This window comes from Ochotona princeps, chromosome 26, assembly GCF_030435755.1.
Source record: "Ochotona princeps isolate mOchPri1 chromosome 26, mOchPri1.hap1, whole genome shotgun sequence".
NCBI classification, from domain to species: domain Eukaryota; kingdom Metazoa; phylum Chordata; class Mammalia; order Lagomorpha; family Ochotonidae; genus Ochotona; species Ochotona princeps.
This window is the reverse complement of record NC_080857.1, coordinates 18839288-18861260: the sequence shown is the minus strand read 5'-3', so window position 1 is coordinate 18861260 and position 21973 is coordinate 18839288. Positions and strand designations below refer to the sequence as shown.

The 21973-nt window shown below is 54.2% G+C and overlaps 1 protein-coding gene across 10 annotated transcripts; it reads right to left on the bottom strand.

Annotated features, from left to right (window-relative positions):
• Window positions 1–237: 237 nt before the first annotated feature.
• Window positions 238–13906, bottom strand: ABCD4 (ATP binding cassette subfamily D member 4). 10 transcript variants are annotated; one of them, XM_004584592.2, is made up of 19 exons: window positions 13777–13906; window positions 12628–12746; window positions 12337–12464; window positions 10830–10969; window positions 9314–9430; window positions 8864–8989; window positions 7841–7891; window positions 5611–5705; window positions 5276–5397; window positions 5102–5193; window positions 4837–4926; window positions 2647–2855; window positions 2468–2559; window positions 2084–2120; window positions 1711–1760; window positions 1363–1415; window positions 1007–1083; window positions 443–558; window positions 238–349 (listed from the first exon to the last, which is right to left on the bottom strand). In XM_004584592.2, exons 1-19 carry the CDS (start codon window positions 13812–13814, stop codon window positions 281–283), a joined length of 1821 nt encoding a protein of 606 aa, XP_004584649.2. In that variant the 5' UTR covers window positions 13815–13906; the 3' UTR covers window positions 238–280. The 10 variants fall into 10 exon arrangements, 9 of the variants coding, with proteins under 9 accessions (XP_004584649.2, XP_058511322.1, XP_058511323.1 ...); XM_058655339.1 differs by having other exon boundaries at window positions 10830–10879; XM_058655340.1 differs by lacking the exon at window positions 4837–4926.
• Between the last annotated feature and the right edge of the window lie 8067 nt (window positions 13907–21973).

Below are 21973 nucleotides of genomic sequence, written 5' to 3'. Positions count from 1 at the left end.
GGCTGGTCCTCTTTTCTCCCTAACCCTTCATTTCTTAGTGATCTCACCCATCCTGATTTTCCCCCAGTACATACGATCCGAAGCAATTTGTAAGCTACCAGCACTTCAAGCATAACCCAGGCCCTGGCCCATGGGGGCCGGCACAGGGTTGGGACCACCACTGCCAGGGCACCTGAGGCACACCTGGGCTCTGCTGGGCCCTGTCAGTGGTCACAGTCGCTCCGGGTGCTGCAGACTCCCAGGGGCCTGGTGGTTCTGGTGGCCGTTCACATGTTCAACCTCACTCCCCCTTAAGTCTGCTCAGCTCCCATCTTCCTCCTCCGCAGAGTTTCAGAACCAAAGAGTGAAACTGCAAGAGATGGTGACTTGTGGGTCAGGGTGTCCCTGTCAAGAAAGCAGGTGGCTGTGCCGTCCGCTCAAGCCATGTTCATGGGCACGGTACCTTCTCTAGGCTGCGCCGATGCCCCACGCTGATGAAGGTCATGCCCAGCTGCTGGCCGATGCGGTACAGCTCAGCCTCCACCTCCTCGGTCAGTGCGCTGGTGGCTTCATCAAGCACTGTGGGCAGGTGGGCGCCGGTGGTGAGAGGTGTGCGGGAACTTGCAGCCCCACCCTGCCAGCTCCGTGGTGCTAGCCCACATTCAGCCCCAGGTGGCACAGGGCAGGCATAGGCAGAAACTTTCCCTGGCTTATAGGAGCTGGGTCCCAGGGAGAAGATGGGCCACAGGAAGAGAGGGCAGGGCTGTTAAGAAGAATTCATTTTTGTGTGCTGACAAAATCCCTCACCTGCCTAAGGACAGGCCCCAGCCTGCCTGGCCCAAGGACGGCAGGGCTGAGGAGCCCCTATCTCAGCCCCCAGGGAGCTTGGCTTCTGGGCCCCCAACGGCTACATGAGCAGAAGGCGCCAGTCACCCAGGGCTGTTCCAGCCAGGGGATATGGAGATGCCCAGGCAGGCACAGGTGTGCACAGGAGTCCCCGCATGGGCAGCTGTGAGGTGCAGCTCACCTGCATACTTGGGCTGCAGGTAGAAAAGCCGGGTGAAGGACAGCCTCTGCATCTCCCCTGGGGACAGGACGTCGTACCTGAGGACAGGAAGAGGGAGGTGACTGGGAGAGAGGATACAGCTGGCCTTAGGCTAGACTGGGTCTTGGCAAGACCTTCTCTTTGTGGAGAGTGGGCCCCAGACACATCCCTGCTGCCCCCTCCAGGTGAGGCCAAGGCTCTGTTCCTGTGAGGCATGACACTTGCACCCGATGGAGTGGTCACATACCCAGAAGGAGGGGCTGGGAGTAGTCATCTACCCCTGGCCAGGAGCCAGCCAGGGGGAGTTGGCTCTGGCATGTCCCCTACCATTTTCTTACCAGTTCCAATCCACCTGCTGGTCCAGACCCTCTGTCCTGGTCACCAAGCTGGACTGTAACAGACCCGATGGCAGTGTCCATGACAGGGCCCAGTCCTGCCTCCTGCCTTCTGGGAAATCCTCCCTCAGTCTCTACACACACACTCTCCTGAGATAAGTACTAAGGTGGGGGCTGAGAGAGGAGGCACACAGGCTACCCAACCAATCACACTGTGTGACTCCTGGAGCAGAGTGACACAGTGCATCCATAGCGACCTTAAAATTCTCCACATCCTATCACCGCCCATAGCCATCCCACCATGATCCACCTCTGCTGGGTGGCACTCCATGTGGTCCTGCCCCCACCTACCAGACCTGCCAAGTCCAAGAACCTCATGATCCTCTCATCATCAGTAGAACCTGTAAAACAAGATGGCTTTTTCAGCAGGTTGGCTTCCTCTGGCCGGTAGACGGGGCCCAGAGTGGCAGGGACAGGAGCCCTAGAGTGCTGGGCTGAGGCTCCAAGTGGCAGGTGAATCCCCCAGTTCCAGGGAAGGAAGAGCCAAGTCCCAGGAAGAATCACTGTTCCACCTTGGTGTGGAGAAGACAGGTCAAGATGAAGTTGGGCACAGACCCCAGTACAGGGTCAACAGGTGAAGGAGGTAGTGTGGTGGGGCTGTGGCCCAAGGAGCAGGGCAGGGACAAGCAACATGTAGGACGCTGTCCAAGGAGAGCCAGCTAACCTGAGTCTGGGTAGATCTCCTTTAGGGGGTAAATCACCTGAAAACAAACAGCAGCCTGAGGCAGGGGCAAGGGATGAGGGGCACAGCTGCCCTGCCTGGCCTCCCTGGAAACCCCTGCCAGGAGCCAGGGAGGCAGAGGGAGAGGTCTGGCTCACAGCCAGAGGTGAACAGGGTCCACCGTGCAGCCCTGCTCTGAGCCTGTGGGCCTCCCGTAGACAGGGCCTTGGTGCTCCCATAGGCGCCATGTGGCCTGCAGCCCACCCATCCTTCATCTGACCCAGGAGCTGCTAGTTCCCGTTATGGGCTGCTGCCCTGGGCCCGAGGCCTGTCCCTCTGCCAGGTATGGGTGTGGGGTTGGCAGGGGCATGGGTGCAGCTGGCTGACCTGCTCGCGGAGGGTTCCGTCAGTGAAGAAGGGTTTCTGTGGCAGGAATAGCACCCCATGGGGCCCGAAGTCTGTGAGCATCTGTACTGAGCCTGTGGGATGCCCACAGATCTCCAGGGGCTGCCCTCCCGGGACCCGCCCTCACCCCCCATGCCGGTCAGCAGGGAGGCCCAGCCTACCCCGTGTGCTGGCCCACAGGCCACCCAGCACCCGCAGCAGGGAGGTCTTGCCCGTGCCCGTGTTGCCTGTGATGAGCAGGCTCTGGCCCTCGCAGATCTTCAAGGTCAGGTCCTTGATGAGTGGCTTGTCAGAGGAGGGGGCTGAGATGCAGGCCCGCTCCAGAAGGAAGGCTGCGTCGGCGGGCTCTGCTGCTGGCCACCCTGGGATCCTGCGGTCAGAGAAGGCCATGGGGAGGTGGGGCTTTTCCTCCTAGGAGGCGTCACCTCCGGCCTGGGCCTCAGAACAGCACCACCAGGAAGCAACCTCTTTAAAGGGTGGGGCTGGTCAAAACTGGGTGAGACTCTCAGGAGTCAGAGAGGGACTGGGGGAGGACAGGAAGGGAGGCACACAAGAAAAGGCTACAGGGCCCGGCACGGTAGCCTAGCAGCTGAAGTCTCGCCTTATACATGCTGGGATTCCATACGGGCATTGGTTCTAATCCCGGCAGCTCCACTTCCCATCCTGCTCCTTGCTTGGTGGCCTGGGAAAGCAGTCGAGGACGGCCCAAAGCCTTGGGACCCTGCACCTGCGTAGGAGACCCAGAAGAGGCTCCTGGCTTTGGACTGGCACAGCTCTGGCCTCTGCGGCCGCTTGCAAAATAAATCAATGGACGGACGATCTTACTCTCTGTCTCTCCCCTCTGTATTATCTGACTTTCCAATGAAAATTAATAAATCTTTAAAAAACAAAGCAAAACAGAAGGCTACAGCAGTGAGGGGACTAGAGCCAATACCTAGACCTTACATTGCAGTCCCCACAACTGTAAGAAAACACATTTCCTACCAGCCTGTGGCATTTCACGCAGGCAATATGGAGGTGAAGTGGGGCACCCACTCTGTGCCCAGTTGAGCAAAGCTCTACAAGCAAATGAACTTGCGCAGCCTCAAGGCCCTAGAATTCCAGCTGTTGCCCCACCTGGCTATACCCCCTGCCCAGGGTGGCAGTGTTGAGTCTGTGTAATGCTAATGGTGCCATGCCAAACCCCCTGTGGTTATTGGTCTCCAAGAACAACACTCTCAGCCTTGGGACTCACAGGTGCACAAAACTCAGAACGGGGCAACACCAGCTGCTTTGTTTCCTTAGAAGACAGAACTGACCACAGGTTCTGGAACTTAGACTGTTTCCATCTTCAAAAAATCAGGTTTTGGTGAATTTAAATGAAAAACTCTTTTTGCTGTTATTTTATTCGAAAAGCAGAAAGAGACAGAGACCTCCTATGCACTGGGTTCATGTCCTCAAATGCCACAAAAGCTGGGGCTAGACAAGATGGAAACCAGCGGCCTGAAACTCAACCTGGGTCTCCCATGCGGGTAGCAGGGATCCAACTGCCTGAGCTATCACTGCTGCTTCCCAGAGGGAGCACGAGCAGAATCTGTGATCTGAGCGTGAGCTTGGACAGGCACCCAGGCACGCTGGCATGGGTTGCGTGGTGTTTTAAATGCTATGCCCAACCTCAGCACGGTTACTGCAACAGCACTTTCCTTGGACAACAACCTCCGAGCCTCACAACCACTCCAGGAGGAAGGTTCCAGCAACACCCCTACTTGGAGAGGAGGAAACAGGTTAGAACAGGAAGTCACGTGCCCAGGAAAAGGGAGAAGTTGAGAGAGATCTGGGCTGCACAGCATGGCTGGAAGTGTTACAGATCTGAGAAGATTCAGGAATAAAGGCATCTCCAAGACCCTGTGAGCCTGCAGCAGAGATAAGGCTTGGAGGGAAGAGGAGGGAGGAGGAGGGAGGGGGAGGGAGGAGGAGGGAGAGGGAGGGAGGAGGAGGGAAGAGGAGGGAGGAGGAGGGAGGGGGAGGGAGGAGGAGGGAGGAGGAGGGAGGAGGAGGGAGGAGGAGGGAGGAGGAGGGAGGGGGAGGGAGGAGGAAGGAGGAGGAGGGAGGGAGTCCTGTTCAGATTTTTCTTTCACTATCTCAGGCCAGCAGGTGCATGCACATGGCCCCCGTCAGTGGAGGGAACGATGTGAATATGCAGAAAGCACACTGGTCACAGTGATGTGTGCACCTCTGCTGTGTCTGGCAGAGCCGGCAGCCTCCACACGGATCCCTCACCACTCGGCTCCCTCCCGCCCAGGCCAGTGCAGGGCACCAGCAGCAGAGCCTGCCCTCTCCGCTCCTACCCTCCATCCCAGCCCAGTACTCACTTGTCTAAGTCCCATTCACTGTTGCCCAAAGTCTCACAGTCCTGCGACTTGGAGGACATGTCCAGCAGGGTCTCCTGAAGCTCCCCAATCCTGGACAGGAAGTGACACCTGAGCTGGGGCTTGTGGGGGGGGTAGGCAGGAGAAGGCAGAACTTTCCATCTCGCACATATTCAGAACAGATTGAAATTTTCTTTTCAACCTCTTATTCAGCCCTTCCTTCTGCACACGCTTTGCTGGGGAGGCGGGAGGCAGGGTACAGCTTCACCTGTGTGTGTACCCAGCCACGTCAGAGAGTGTGGTGGACAGGTCGATGAGCCGGGTGAAACAGCTGATGAGGTAGATGCACACAAAGGCGTTCTGGTGGGAAGCAGAGGGCAGGTGCAGGCCTGGCCCGAGGGTGAACGGCCAGCCTCAAGGGGTCCCTGAGAGGGGTTCTCACCTTGCTAACCAGAGCACTGAGCTCTGTTGGGGTCAAGTCTCCAAAGACTCCACTGAAGATGGGGATTGCGATGACCACGTAACTCAGGATGCTGCCCAGGTAGTCGAAGGTGTTAACACCAACTGCAGAGGACAGACCGGGTGAGAGGGTGAGGGGATGCAGCCTGTGGAAGCCAGCCTGGCCTCGCTCTCCAGCACCCATGGGGAAGGTGATCAAGGAGGTTGCTCCCTGGATCATGTGTCATTGTGCAGGGAAGGTGGGGGTGGGGGCAGGGAAGTGGCCTACACTGGCTCAGGGCCCCCTCTCCCAGGTTCCTCCACCCCCACCCCGCCTACTGTATAGCCATAGCTCCTTGGCCATCAGCTCCCTCTGGGTCTGCAGCAGCCTCTGTAGCCGGCGGTCGGTCCTCATGTGCTCCACCTGTCCAGCTCTGGCAAGAAAGGCAGAGATGTCCACGGGGCCTGGGGCTGTAAGGTCAGGCTTGGGTGGGGAGGAGGGGCCTCACCCTCACCATCTCCTCCTTAGGGACCCAGCCCATCCAGGTGATCTTAGCCTCAGGCCGTTCTTGCCACTGGGGTGCTGAAGCCATTCCTTATGGCCATGTATGCAAAGCACGGGAGCAGTTGGCCAGGCCTGGTTCAAATTCAAATCCTGGCTCCAGTCAGCTACTAACTGGGCAACATTGCAGTTGACTCAAACTTGAGCCTCAATTTTCCCATCTGTAAAACAGAGCTAACAGTGCCTCTCTAACAGGTCAGATTAAGAGTTTAGTTTTCAGGTAGGAGCAGGTATCATGACACAGTGAGCTAAATCAGGGACAACCCCATCACCAGAGTGTCTGTTTCTAGTTCCCGTTGCTCTAGCCTTTCGAGCCAGCTTCCTGCCAACACACCTTGCAGGCAGTTGGTGATGGCACCGGGACTTGGTTTCCTGCCACCCACATGGGAGATGTTGATGGAGTTCAGGGATCCTGGCTTTTGTCTGGCCCAGCCCTGCTGCTGTGGGCATTTGGGGAGTACACAAAGTGAAGACACACCTGTTCTCGTTGCGTTTTCAAAGAAATCTCTAATTTAACAGTTTCCAAATATAAAGTGACCGGGTATTAGAGCTCCTATTCACTAAACATAACACTAAGGGGCTGGTATTTTGGCACAGCAAGTTAAGCCCCTGCCTGAGGCACTGGCATCCCAGATAGGCAGAAGTTGGGAGTCTCAGCTGCTCTACTTCCAATCCAGCTTCCTGCTAATGCATCTGAGAAAGCAGCAGCAGATGGCCCAGTGCTTGGGCCTTGCTCTCATGTGGGAGACCCAGATGAAGCTTCTGGCTTCTCGCTTTGACCTGGTGCAGTCCTGGCTGCTGGGGTCATTTGAGGAATAAACCAGTTAATAGAAGATCTCTGTTTCCTGTTTGGTTTTGTCTTTAAGGTTTATTTTATTTGAAAAGCAGTTACAAGAGAGAAGGAGAAACAGAGAAATCTCCCATTTGCTGGCCTACTGCTCAGATGGCCACAACAGCCAGAGCTAAGCTGATCCAAAGCCAGGGCCAGGAACTTCTTTCGGATTTCCCATGGGGGTGTGGAGTCCTAAGGCTTTGGGCCATCCTCTGTTGCCCTCCAAGGCCATAAGCAGGAGCTAGATGGGAAGTGGAATAGCTGGGACACGAACCGGCACCCATATGGGAGGCTCTGCCTATTATACCACAGCATTGCAACCACTCGGGCCAGGCCGTGTATGTTGGTTAGTGTGATAAAGAGGCAGGTACGAGGGCCCTGTCCTCTAGGAGTTCTCAGCCCAAACAGCAGCTGGACACGACACGTAAATATGGAAGGCAGGCTTGGCCTCTGTGAAGCCCTGTGGCTCCAAGGATGGACAAAAATTCTGCAGCCAGCAGAGGTGGAGGGAGCGGGACAGGTTGTGGCATGCCTCTTTCCTTCTGCCTCATCCACCTGTACAGCAAGGCCACAGAAGCCAGCAGACACTGCAGGAATGAGTCAGCCTGCCCTGAGGCAGCAGCAGCCCTGCCCAGCACAGACCCTAGCATGCTCAGATTCCTGAAACCCCTGCTGCTCCCAGGGTGCTGGCTGCAGGCTGCAGGCTGCAGCGATTGTGGAGGGCAGGCAAAGCACTCAGGGTTAGGAGATCCATCCCACAGTGCCAGGGATCCTAGAAGTAGCTTCCATTTCATAACACTAACCCCTGGCGCCTGTGCTGTTGGGGCAGATGCCAAGGGGACTCCACAGGGGAAGCAGGAATTTCATAGCACTGTCACCTGTCTACTTGGATAGCACAAACAGCTGGCCTCCTAACCCTGGCCCGGGCAGGGAAGTGACTTTGCAGGATCACAGGCAGAAGAGATGCCTCCCAGGCATCAGCACAGACCACAAAGCTCACATTTCACTGTGAATTCTGTGTGCGAGACCACCCATCACAGCTGACCCCTAAAAGGCCCCTGTAATACCAGGCCCCAAGGCAAACCCCTGGCCCTAAGGATGAGCAGACCAGGGACAGCCAAGTGTGGTAAGCTCAATTCTGATGCGGGAGGATGGCAGTATCCAGCTACACTCACCGGTAGAAAGCAGCAGCCTCAGCATTCACCCGAATCTGCATGTGTTTGAACCTGGGAGAACAGAAGGAAAGATGTGCCGGCAGTGAGAAGTCCAGATTCCTCCACGTCACAGCCCTGAGTCTAGAAGACGCCCCTGCTCCTGCTAGACCAATCCTCCAAACTTCGGCATGGGGGGCAGGCTGTTGAGACGTCTGCAATGGACATTAGAGTACCTGGGTTTAACACTCATCTTGTGCTAATGCATACCCAGGGAGGCAGTGTGGTGGCTCACTTGAGACACCTGTACTGTGTCTAGTCCCTGGCTTTGCTCTTCCCACACCCTACCACTACAAGATTTGGACAGTGAATCAGTAGATGGCAGCTCTTTCAAATATAAATAAATACATTTAAAATCTGAATTATGGGGCCTAGCATGATAGCCTAGTGGCTAAACTCCTTGCCTTGAATGTGCCCTGGGATCCCACATGGGCACCGGTTCTAATCCTGGCAGCCCTGCTTCCCATCCAGCTCCCTGCTTGTGGCCAGGGAAAGCAGTCGAGGACGGCCCAAAGCCTTGGGACCCTGCACCCGCGTGGGAGACCCAGTGGAGGATCCAGTCTCCTGGCTTCAGATCGGGGTAGCTCTTGCCATTGCCGCCACTTCGGGAGTGTCTCTTCTATCAAATAGTATCTAGCTGCCCTAGCCCACCCCTTCTTAGAACTGACAGAGATGAGAAATACAGGGGCCTTCTGGGGAAGGCAGGGCTGCCCCTAGACTTTCTGTGCTGGTGGGTCAAAACACAGTAGGGCTGGCTGGTTGGATCATAGGTGCATCAAAGGTCAAGGGGTCATGAGAGTGTGACTCTGTCCTCAGCATATCCTCTCTAGTCTCACAATCATAACCCTCTCAGCAAGCAGCTGGGCTACCCTCACCTCGGAGCAAATGGAAGCTTAGAGAGCCCAAGATCACACTCAGGCTGTCCTTGTCCACAGCCAATTCCTAACTACTACACCCCACCAATAGCTTGGGGTGAGGGACACGCACCGGAAATCCCCCTCCAGCTTCTCTTGCTGCACCAGCTTCGTCACAATAGGCCCCATCAGTGTTTTGTTCACCATGGTTCCCAGGATGAAATACCCGAAGATGCTCACGGGCCCAAGCCAGCCTGTGCTGAAAGGCACACGGGGAAGGAGGATGAGGAAGGGTGAGGGGTGTCTCGTACCCCCACAGGCCTCAGCCTTGGCTCCTACTGCCCATCTTGTCCAGTGCCAGTAGTCCTGGTTGCTCCTATATGGGGATACCTGACCCTGTCATGGTACCAGGATGCTGAAGTAGCACAGGGCAAAAGAGATGGGACCTGAGCACCATGCAGTCCCTGGGGAGTGGGTGGGAGGGTGGGGTGCAGGGTGGGGAGGGAAACATCACTTTTGGACCTTGACCTGGGACAGCCAAAGCCCGCCCCGGGCGACCTTCACAGGAGAGGGGTGGCTTCACCTCCGGAAGCACTGGTAGGTGTAGTAGATGAGTGTGAAGGGGGAGATGATGAGCTGGCTGGCCATGCTGCTGAGCTGCCGGCAGAATCGCTCCACGTCCTGGCTGATGCGCTGGTCCCTGCCACGACAACACGGGCACTGGAGCCTTGGAGCCAAGCCTGAGGGTTGCAGGGGACCAGACAGTCCCACCTAACTGCTTCTCCTGACCTCACCCTTCAGCACTAGTGGCAGGTGCCCAGCTGGTGGTGGGGAATGACCTAGGGTTGCTGGGTTTCCTGGAGGCAGCCACACCCACACCCACAAGGTCTTAACCAGGGTTCCCAACGCTGGGTTCTTACGGTGCTACAGTTTACTCCTCAGAAAATGTGGGACTGGAAAGGTCCAACACCCAGGGGCTTGTACCAGCTCTGAGCAAAACCAGAGAACTTGAAGGGGGGTGAGCTGCCTTTCCTGGAAGGTCAGAAGACAGCCCCTTCCTTTTTAATTCTCCCTGTTTTCTCTGATTTGAGCCTGAGTCTGCTCTACTCTGGTTGGGCAGCTGGGAGAGGTCCATGTGGGTGGGGCCGTCAGGCAGCAGCCACGTACCCAGGGTCTTGGCTGCAAAGTCAGTCTGAAAGAGGACAGGCCACCCTGAGATCCCATCTCACGACCAGGGCATTACAGACTTTCAGTCCTCATAAAGGATGCTCAGTGATCTTGGGCAAGTCACCTGCAATCTCTGGGCCTCAGTTTCCTCACCTGTAACTCCTATGGGAGCACCTGCTGCAACAAGGACTGAGCTCAGTACCACCTGAATGACAACACTGCAGTCTCTGCCCCAGGAGCCACTGTCACTTCCTTGACACAGGAGGAGGACCTGGAGCTCAGTGATGTAGGAGCTGGAAGGTGCTAGAATCTGAATCCCAGACTCAGTCCTCAACTATGGTCGTTCTGTTCTCTGTCAAAATGCTAAGAGCTAAGAGTGGCGCTGTAGTGCTGATATTGCATTTGGGCACCAATTCAAGTCCCAGGTGCTCCACTTCTAATCCAGCTTCCTGCTAATGTGTCTGGGAAAGCAGCAGAGGATAGCTTAAGTGCTTGGAACCCTGCACCTGTGTGGGAGACCCGGAAGAAGCTCCTGGCTACAGCCTGGCCTAGCACCAGTCACTGTAGCCATTTTAGTGAGTGAATCAACAGATAGAAACTTGCCACCTCTCTTCCTCTGTCTCTCCTCTCTAATTCTGCCTTTCAAATAAATAAATCTAAAACAAAAACAGAAAACAAGAGCTGGTTTTCTAGCAAGGCCACTGTCTTCAGAGGGGGCCTACTGAATGAAGGGACTGCTTCTGGCCTCGTCCTTTTAGCTTCTGTTCTCAGCCCGGCAGCATCTCTGGGAGTGCCCCCTCCCTCCCTGGTCCAGCATCCAGGCTGTCACATCTCTAAGTGACCACTACAGATCCTCTCTGTGGGGCCTGTTCCTCAGGCCTATGCCAGGGGGACAGGACCCGCGGAGGGGCATGGGCACAGAGGGCGCCTACGGGTTATCGATGTCATCCCGCAGCACGTTCAGGGTGTAGTACACGCGGCCCTGGAAGTAGAGGCGGTGCAGATGCTCGGTGAGGTCCCTCCTCCAGCTCACATACAGCAGGTTGCAGGTGAACTGGTCAAGGCTCTTCAGCTGCGCAGTGGGAGAGGCAAGGGAGAGGGAGAAAGGGAGAGAGGGAGAGCTGGCTTCCTACAAGGCCCAGTTCAAAGCTCAGCACTGGCAGGAAGCCTTGGCTGACCAGGCCCTTGTGCTCACTCAGCACTTTTCTTGTTTACAGCCAGAGGATCCTGCTTTCCTCATTCACCCGCCTGTTCACTCCCTTGGCGAAGCTGGAGGGGTCAACCAAAGCAAGGTCTGGCACGCCTGTCTACAGGGGCCACACTGACCATCCCAATCCTGTCCTAGCTCTCCCATACTGGCAATGGGGTTCAAGGCATAGTAAGAGCTTGCAGGAAAGCGGCCACAGCAGGATGAGAAGCACTTTCCCTAAGAAAGTGGCTGCACAGCCCAACAGAGAGCTGCAGGTGCAGCGGGGAACCCACACATTCCATCTGGCAAACAGACAAGTGCAAGGGCACGGGAAGCGTGGCCTGCAGAGAGAATCCCAAGAACGTGGCCAAGCACAGAGAAAGGGCCGCGTGTGCTGGAGGAAACTCAAAGCTCATCACCGAGGACTCTAAAGCAGTGCCAATGGAGATCCACTCAGAAGTGAGCAGGGAGCTAGCACTGAACACTGCGGGTTAAACTGCCACCAATGATGCCAGCATCCCATCTGAGCACTGGTTCCAGTCTCAGCTGTTCCTCTTCCAATTCAGCTCCCTGCTAATGCACCTGGGGAAGCAGCAGAGGATGACCCAAGTCCTGGGGTCCCTGCTACCCAACCAGGAGGCCCCCAGATGGAGTTCCTGCCTCCTTGCTTGGTCTGGCCCAGCACCAGGTCACTGTGACCATTTAGGGAATGAATCAGTGGATGAGAGATCTGTGCATCTGTGTGTGTATGTCTCCCCATCTCCAAAACTACCTTTCAAATCAATAAATCAATGTCTTAATAAAAAGAAAATGAGCAGGTTTCAGCCAACTGAACAAGGAATGGGAGAAGGCAGCCATTCGCAATAAGGCCGCAGGTGGAGGATGAGTGGGAGGCCGTGCCAGGCAGTCTGACCCCGGTGCCAGGAGCCGAAAGTGCGCCTGTGGCTGCAGGTCACAGTTAGCCAGTGTTCTGAGCTTCCTAACGCAAGCGTTCTGGGAATGAAACGGATGATAGCTTCCACTAAATCCCTGTGGCCTAGACCTGGGAGAGTGAAACCCCAGAGAAAACAGTCCCACGTGTCCAAAGAGCAAGAACAATGCCCTGCTCAGTTCCATCCCTGCCTCCCCGGCCCCAGGGCCACTACCAGCCCTCTAGTTCCCAGAAGAGGAAGGGGGACAGGCAGCCTGCTGACACCAGATGGGGAGGGGAGGGCAGAGGCGGGGAGGGCAGAGGCGGGGAGAGCCCTTACCGTGGAGTTGACCACGATGAGCACCACGGCTAGGAACGTCAGGGCCTTGAACCCATCCAGGTCTTTGTTTCCCAGGACCCCATAGTACTGACTGGGAATCAGGCCCACCCGGTAGATCACCAGTTGTTCTAGGGCGAGGGAGGGCAGTCAGATGGCAGTGGGGGAAGGGGGTAGTAAGAAGGCGGGAGGCCTCCCCTTGCACACCTGCTTCATTGACACCCCAGGGAGAAGGAGAGGGACTCAAAACTAGGGCGCTGCTCCCTCCCTCACCCAGAGCTCTCATTCACTCACCCAGGAGAGCCACCATCAGGAGGGTGAGGAACATCAAGACGTTCTGTGATGACCACGAGGGAAACAGAACCTCCTGAATCTTCAGAAATCGCTGGAGGAACCGCAGGTCTAATCTGGGCCTGTGGAAGAGACCACAGGGAAGCAGAGGAAAGTCCCGAAGGGCATGTGCGCCTTAGGGAGCAGCTAGCAGGCCACACTGTGCTGCCACAGGGGGCCTGGCCAGGCCGGCTGAGGATGGCAGGGGCAGAGAGCTAACCATGAAACCTAGCGCTGTGGCTAGAAGGAAAAGCAGAGAGAGAAACCTTATGAGGATACCCAAGTGATACTGGGGTGAGAAAACCCACAAACTCTAAAGGGGGGACACTGATGAAGTGGTTCCATTCTGCACAGTGTCTTACAGAGTTGGAGAAGGTTATCTAATCTGTAGAGTGTGAAAGCAACAACAAAAATTCATGGTATGTCACACATTCCTCAACCCAGCAGGAAGCCAGGAAATCCACAGGAAGGGATGAGACAGGGTAAAGAGGCAGCTCACAAAAAGGGGGGAGGAGCCCCACCTCCAAACGTCTAACCCACGAGGAAAGCGGGCAGTGGGGGAGACCACCTCAGATCCCCGGGATGGACAAACATTCCCCAAGCCAGACGAAACCTAAAAGGCCCTGCAGGTGGAGAAATGGGAAGAAACAGGGAACCTTCTCTTGGGGAAGTATCAATGAGATGACCACTCCAGAGAATAAGCCAGGTGGTGGCTTATTCAGGTGGCGACACATGCCAGAACATTCCTGAGTGTGTGGTCCCCATGGTGGCTGAAACACTGGGGACAATCCGCGCTTATCACTCAAGCACAGGGAGAGTGAGAAGGGGTCTAACACGCGGTATTGAGACGTGACAGCCAGTGCACTATAAGGGTCGTTCATCTCCAAACTCCACCTGCAGCGAATACAGCGCATGAAAAGACCGAGAACTCCACGGAAAGGAAGAGCCCACGAGCAGGGGCGCAGCGGCCGACACAAGTCCCCGCCACGGCAGCAAGGGGTAGCCACAGTCTCGGACCCGAACCCGGAAAGTTCGGGGGCTGGGGTCTGGGGGACTCCAGGGACCGGGGAGCTCGGGGGCCCTGGCGGCTCTCCTCTCAGCTGCCCTGCTCACCTGGCGCCTGCCTTGGGCGCGGGCCCGGGGGCCGCCATGACCCCTACTGCTGCAGCCGACGGAGAAGCGGCCGCCCCAGTTCGGCTCCGGGCAGAGTCCGAGCGGCTCGCGTTCCGCCGGGGAAGGGAGGGACTCCGGCGACCACAGAGACGGCGGCGGCTAGAGAGGAGCGCTGCTCGAAGCCAACCTCAGAGGGCCGAGCCGGCGGCGAGAGCGCCCCCTTCTGGACTTGGGAGGTTTCCGCTTGGACGACGGGTAGCGGGTCACGCTAGTCTATGCTTAACCCAACTCTTCCAGAATTTGAATCTAATAGATGCTTCATACATTCTCACATAGAAGCCAGCGCGATCTTAAAAAAAAAGTTCAGGCTTCCGGTTGCAGTTGGAATAAAATCATAAGGTCCTTTTGCTTTCTAGCTGATTTTAAGATGTATTTGAAAGGCTGAGTGACAAGGAGGAAAGGGTGGGCTCCTGCTTAGCATCCTAATGCTGGCTGCCTGATGGGCATTCTGTGCCTTGAGTGGCTTCTGTTTCATCCTCACAGTCCTTGCAGTGGTGAGAAAAGCCCAGAGCTTTCTCATCGTTAGTAGAAATGTTCACTCTACCTAGAACATGTGTTCCTATCCCATCATCCCCTCCTCCCTTTTATATTAACGCTTGTTTCATGATAAAAATTCTCTTGTTTCCTGACTTATTCTCTGTCTTCTCCCATAAAAAATAACTTTTTCGGGGCCGAGGACAATAGTTTAGTGGCTACATCCTTGCCTTGCATCCTCTAGGATGGAATATGGGCACTGGTTCATGTTCTGGATGCTGCACTTCCCATCCAGCTCCCTGCTTGTGGCCTGGGAAAGCAGTCCAGGATGGCCCAAAGCCTTGGGACCCTGCACTCACATGGGGGACCTGGAGGAAGCTCCAGGCTCCTGGCTTCAGAACAGCTTAGCTCTGGCCCTTTGCGGTCACTTGGGAAGTGAACCAGTAGATGGAAGAGCTTTCTCTTTTCCTTTTTCTCTGTAAATCTGCCTTTCCACAATAAAATAAATCTTTTTTTTTTTTAAATTAGGGCCCAGCGCAGTAACCTAATGGCTAAAGTCCTCGCCTTGCATGCACTGGAATTTCTTATGGGTACCAGTTCTAATCCCGGCAGCCCCGCTTCCCATCCAGCTCCCTCTTTGTGGCCTGGGAAAGCAGTTGAAGATGGCCCACAGTCTTGGGACCCTGCATGTGCATGGGAGACCCTGAAGAAGTTCCTGGCTCCTGACTTTGAATTGGCGCAGCTCCGACCATTGTGACCGCTTGGGGAGTGAATCAGTGGATGGAAGATCTCTCTCTCTCCTGCTCTCTGTATATCTGACTTTCCAATAAAAATAATTAAAAAAAATTTTAAGCCTCTGCTTTTACAAATTTTAAGTGGATGCTTACAATAAACCATAAGATGACATGAAACAGAGGTCAGTTAGCAAGAAATCACAGACTGAGTCAGCTGGGTCCCAGGACTGAGACATGTAGCATGCACGAAGCTCATCGCAAATGCTCCTGGAACTACATCTGTGGAAAGAAGGGAAAGGAAGCAGCCAGGGCAGAGGGCGAAATGGAGACACAGGCCCCCGTGACGCCCTTTGGGGTGTGCCAGAGCAGAATGGCTTGGCTTGCCCCTGTCGGATACAAACAGCCGTCTTCCCCAGCATACCCCAACCCATGTCTTTGGATATAGGTTGCCCACAGAAGGTCACGGTCTTGGGCAGGTCCACTCTGTAACTGGGCCAGCCCTGTCTGCTGGCTCCCCTCCCCGCAATGGGAGCAGGACTGGGACTATGCCTCAGCATGTCTGTCACCCGGAGTGGGGCTGTGGGCAGAGAATAAGCAGGGGTTGGGTGCTCCTTGGCATAGGGGCTGTGAGGAAGACCGCTCTGAGAAGGTTTAAACAGAAACTGGAGTGATTGGCAGCAAAGAGCCGGACATACTGCAGGAACAGTGCCCCAGGAGGGGGTGTTCAGGCCACAGGACAGAAGCCAGCACGGCTAGAATACAAAGGAGCAGGGGACTGGCAGAGCAGCTGCTGCCCTGGGGACAGGTGGAGAGCTTACTCACAGACAGGTGTGGGGGGACTAGGGGGAGCATTGGCTGAGCAGCAGTGACGCTACTTAGGATGTTTGGATCCCATGTACTGCTGCCTGATTTTAAGCCTCAGCTCCACCCTCGATTCCAGAGGTCTGTTCATGCACCCCTGGAGGCAGCAGTGATGGTTCCCCGCAATCACAAGCATTTGAGGAGTGAATCAACATTTGGGAGATCCGTCTACAAATGCGTGTGGTCTGCTGCTTTTATTTATTTTTTAATAGATCACTCAAATAGAGCATTTATTTTTTATTATTATTGCTTTTTATTTTTATTGGAAAGGCAGATTTACAGAGAGAAGGAGAGACAGAGAGAAAAAATCATCTATTCCCCAAGTTGCCGCAATGGTTGGAGCTAAGCCAATCCAAAGCCAGAAGGCAGGAGCCAGGAGCTTCTTCTGGGTCTCCCACATGGGTGCAGGGTCCCAAGGCCTTAGGCCATCCTCGACTGTTTTTCCAGGCCACCAAGCAAGTTTCCTCCTGATGTACAAAGTAGAGACATTGAGCTGTTCCATGCGGAGAGTTAAGTCAGATCTTCATGTAAAGGGTTCAACCCAAGAAATGAGCCACTCACTCCTAGAGACCCAAAACAAATGCCCTTGAATTAGAATGACACAGAATTTCTCAGAAATGCTGCATCAAATGGGAGTTTTAACTGGCCTCTGCCTGGGATGATAAGCGTAGGTGTCTTGGGCTGGAAACAAAGGGTTAATGAAAGACATTGAAATGGTATTTCTGCCTGATTGCTCAGTTTGATCTTGGACTGTCCCCAGATCAGCAAGCCAATTAAGAAAACAGAGAGAGAAGGAGAGAGAGAGCCATGCTGGTGTGTGGGGCAGTGGGTTAAGGTGCTTGTTGTACCACTGACATTCTGTATCGGAGTGCTGGTTGGAGTCCCAGTTGTTTTCACTTCCAATCCAGCTTCCCGTTCATGTGCCTGGGAAGTCAAGGAGAATGGGCCCAGGAGCTCGGACCCTGTTATGTATGGGAGAGGCCCACATGGAGTTCTTGGTTTCTGACCTTGGCTTGGCCCAGTTCTGGCCTTTGCAGCCATTTGGGAAGCTGAACCAGGGGACTAAGATTCTGCCACTCTGCCTTCCAAATAGCTATTATAATACAGGTGGTGCGGGGTGTGATCCTCAGAGAAGCCAGTAGGGGGAGTGTGCGCACTTCGGGATAGAATTGGACTAACACTAATCCAGCCCAACCGGGCAGCAGGTTTTCCACATTTCAAAGACACCTGTGTGCTTGACAAAGCCGGGGGTGGGAGGGCGGGGAGTACTGCACTGGTCCTCTGAGAGTGCAGACAACGCCCCCACCTGCATCCTACCCACCATAAAAAAAATACGAAGCAAGTGAAACAGAACTAGCCCCTAGGGACCATCAGCGTTGTAGAAAATTAAAGATCAGTATGAATTGGGATAGGAGGAACGAGGCTTTGTGTTAACAGACCAAGGGGGAAATATTGTACTACAAAGACTTTCAGAATATAGACAGGTATTCCCAACCATCCTTAAACCAAGACAAACAGGGCCCACAAAGGAGGAAGGGAATAAATAACATTATATTCTTTACCTACAAACTATATTGAATCTGTTAAAAATTAAAAACTTCAAACGAAAATATTATTTAAAAATCTGTTTTAAACATAGGTTCAGAAAAGGAAAAGCAAGCAAGATTCAGCTCTTTGTTAACGTAGCTGGGAAAGCAGTGAAAGATGGCCCAGGTACTTACTTGTGTGGAAGAGCTGGAAGTTCTTGGTTTCAGATTACTCCAGCTCTAGTGAACCAACAGATGGGAGAGCTCTCTTTCTCCCTTTCTGTCTCTTTGTAGGTCTGACTTTCAATTTAAATATATACATGTATGTAAATGTACAGATAATTCATGTAAGAAACACAAATGGCTAACCTCTAGCAGTGAGAAAATCAAAACGAATTGCAGTGATGGGCAGGGGGTCTGCCTTGCTAAGGTCAAGGTTCACTGAGCACCCACTGGGTGTTGAGCTATGACTCAGTATGAGTACCGAGAAGGAGGACTAAGCAGCCACATTTCACCTGCAGGAAGCTGTGGGCCTGCGAGGTGTGCTGGGTTTCTGGCAAAGCCAGCAGGTGGGTATGTTTCCAAGACTTCCTTGCCCACACTGGGTTTCCTAACATCTCAAAGCAGCGGCACTTGGATCTAGTGCCCAGGAGAAGGTTCTGGAAACTGTGGATCCCAAAAACTGCAAATCCCAACACAGCAAAGGAAAAATGAACCAAAGACAAAAATAACACAACACAACACAATCCCCCCTGCCAAAAAAAAAAAAAAAAAAAAAAAAAAAGCAAGAAAATCCAGCAGCCTTGAGTGTGCCACTGGATCTGGAGAGGCGTCGACTTGCAGTGGCAGAGAAGGTGAGGCGGCACTGGGCTGCAGCTCCATTCCGAGCAGGGTGTAATCTGGTCGACGGTAGCTTTTCCAGCCCTGGAGGCTGCGGGCCCAGGAATCTGTTTGTCCTGTCCACAGCATGCTGAGCAGCTATTCTCATTTCCCCCAGAGAGTCCACAACATCCTCCCCCATGGTGGCACCTGCTGGCAGCAGGGCCTCCAGTGAATGGACAAGTTCCAAGAATGCCTGTCCCTTCCCCCACCTTTTACATAGTGGAGTCCCTGAGACAAAAGGCGCCGGGGTCTGGGACTGCGCCCTGGGCTCTGGCCAGCTCCTGGGAGTGCCAGACTACTGGAGCCGGGCTCTACACCACGCCATTTACATTATTTACAGCTTCTCCATGCCCCTACCCAAGCCTTGCACCCACTGGACCCACAGACATCAAGATACAGTGGGGGTGTAGACACTTGGTCCTAGACAGCCCAGCCCACCTACCCCACAGGTCAGCAGTGCAAGCTGCTCTCTGATGATTCTGGCTCCCCCTAAACCCCTCCCACTCTTTCTTGTAACCCCTACCCCCACTCGGTAGTAACTGCCTGTAGGATCAGGGTCCCTATTTTTTCTTGGCTGGTTCTCTTACCCACTGAAACACATAGCTACTAGGGGACCAGAGCACCTGCCCTGGGCGCAAGGGGCAAGGGTTGATTCCCACCTGCTCCTTTGTTTAATCCTTAATACAGCCCAGGGAGGGATATGCAGAGACCCATTTTGCCTAGGAGAGTAGCTCACTCCAGGCCTCCTCCTTGGGGTCAGCTGGTCAGCAGGAACTCCGCAAACCTTCCCATTCAATGGGACAGAGTACTGTCTGTCCTACCCCTTCTTTTTTTTTTTTTTTAAGATTTATTAATTTTATTACAGCCAGATATACAGAGAGGTGGAGAGACAGAGAGGAAGATCTTCCGTCCGATGATTCACTCCCCAAGTGAGCCGCAACGGGCCGATGCGTGCCGATCCCAAGCCGGGAACCTGGAACCTCTTCCGGGTCTCCCACGCGGGTGCAGTGTCCCAATGCATTGGGCCGTCCTCAACTGCTTTCCCAGGCCACAAGCAGGGAGCTGGAGGGGAAATGGAGCTGCCGGGATTAGAACCGGCCCATATGGGATCCCGGGGCTTTCAAGGCAAGGACTTTCGCCGCTAGGCCACGCCTCCGGGCCCTGTCCTACCCCTTCTGATCCTTGGGCTTGGCCCATCTGGGCTCCTGGTCCCCTAGCTGCAGGCAGCCTTGTGAAGAGGTTTGCATTTTGTCCCTAACAGTTGTTAGCAGGCCAGCAAAGGTGGGCTGAGTCCTCATGTCCTGGGGAAGCCCTGTGGAGACAAGAACACCCCAGATCCTTGTTACTCTCTCAGGGTACCCCACCCTTGGGGACCGAGCCCAACTTCAGATAATCTGGGAAAGCAGCGGAGGATGGCCCAAGGCTTTGGGTCCCTGTACCCATGTGGGAGAGTGAGAAAAAGTTCCTGGCTCCTGTCTCCAGACCTGCTCAGTTCTGACTGTTCTGACCACTTATTATTATTTTTTTTTTAGTTGAAAGGAAGATTCAGAGAGAGATTTTCCAGCTGCTGGTTCATTCCCCATGTGGCTGCAATGACCAGGGCTGTAGCCAGGAGCCAAGAGTTTCTTCCAGGTCTTCCACGTGAGAGACAAGGGTCCGAGCACTTGGACCATCTTCTATTGCTTTTCCCCAGCAATTATATGGAAGTTGAATTGCAAGTGGGGCAGCCGGGACTCAAACCCTGCCTACATGGGACACTGGGTGGTAAGTGGGGGCTTTACATGCTGCAGCACCACATTGCCAGCCTCACCTCCCCCCTATTCTTTTCTTGGTAATAGTGAGCCATGCTAGGCCCTACTGGGCATTTACTCGATACTGTTGCTATGCTAGTCAGAGACTAGATTAGGTGTGTCTTCTGCGACACTGGCCATGACCCCTACACAGACTAATTGCTCAACTAATTGCCGTCTATCCCTGTTCTTTCAATCATTTCATTGGCTTTTTTTTTTTTGGAAGATTTATTTATTTTTATTGGAAAGGCAGATATACAGAGAGGAGGAGAGACAGAGAGGAAGATCTGCCCAATGGCCCACTTCCCACGTGGCCACAACGGCCAATGCTGAGCCAATCCGAAGCCAGGAGCCTCTTCTGGGTCCCCCACGCAGGTGCAGGGCCCCAAGGCTTTGGGCCGTCCTCGACTGCTTTCCCAGGCCACAGGCAGGGAGCTGGAAGGAAAGTGGGGCCACCGGGGTTAGAACCGGCGCCCATATGAGATCCCAGCATGTGCAAGGTGAGGACTTTAACCACTACGCTATCGCGCCAGGCCCTCAATAATCTCATTGGCTCTTAAAGTAGATATCATGATACCCATTTTCCAGAAAAAAAAAAAAAGATTTTTATTTGAAAAGCAGATTTACAAAGAGGAGAAGAAAGATCTTCATCTGCTGGTTCTCTCCCCAAGTGGCCACAATGGCCGGAGCCGAGCCAGTCTGAAGTAGCAGGCAAAAGCGCCAATTTTTCCATGATTTTTTTTTTTTCCCTGTGTCTGGGTGGGGAAAGGGGAGAGAAAAGGAGAGGGCTGCTCCCAGAAATCTAACTGCATCAGTACCTTGGGATGGGGGAACATCCACTTGATGTCATCCTAGAATTCCCAATATGGAGCATGTTCCGAGGGTACTGCTTAAGTGGTTTTGATAGTTCTGAGATGCTGTTGGCTTTGTTGCTCCAAGGTTGAGTAAATCCTTCCAAGGTCCATTGGCTGACAGTCTACCTTAGGGTCTCCACTTGCCTAGATACTTGCTGTCACAGCTTGGCTGGGAGAGTTGTCCAATTTGTTCTGCCCTCCATCCTCTGTCATGATACTAGACGTCCTCTGCAGGGCTCAGTGAGCTGTCATGCCCCCCACGTACATCTGGACATGCTGTCCACAGCACAGGCTTCAGCAACTGAGGACACCCAGTTCTCTCTCCTTTTTTTTTTTTTGTTTTTAAGATTTTATTTTATTTTTATTGCAAAGTCAGATATACAGAGAGGAGAGACAGAGAGGAAGATCTTCCGTCCACTGATTCATTCCCCAAGTGACCACAACAGCTGGGGCTGTGCCAATCCGAAGCCAGGAGCCAGGAACTTCTTCCAGGTCTCCAACACGGGTATAGGATCCCAAGGCTTTGGGCCGTCCTCGACTGCTTTCCCAGGCCACAAGCAGGGAGTTGGATGGAAAGCGGGGCCGCCGGGATTAAAACTGGCGTCCATATGGCATCCTGGCACATTCAAAGCAAGGACTTCAGCCGCTAGGCCACTGCGCCCGGCCTGAGACCCATTTCTAACACATGTACTCCATGGCCAGACTACAGATTCTGCAATTTCCCCCATGGTTGCAATGTTGAGTCCAACAGTCCTGTTGCGGGATGATCTCCAAAGAAACCTCACCTGAGTTTACCCCAGACCCGACCCCTGTGTGTGTCAGTCAGTGTGGGGTCTGGCTTGGTCCGTCACCTGCATCAGCTTATACACAAATGGTGGTTGCAGTTGCCTGGTCAGTTCTGTTCCCAGCCTCATTTCACAAGTGAATCAAAAAATGCTTCAGCCTAACCCAACCTTGCCCACCATACACTTGGCCCTCATGCAGCCGAGTCAGAGCAACCCCCAAACACCCCCAGC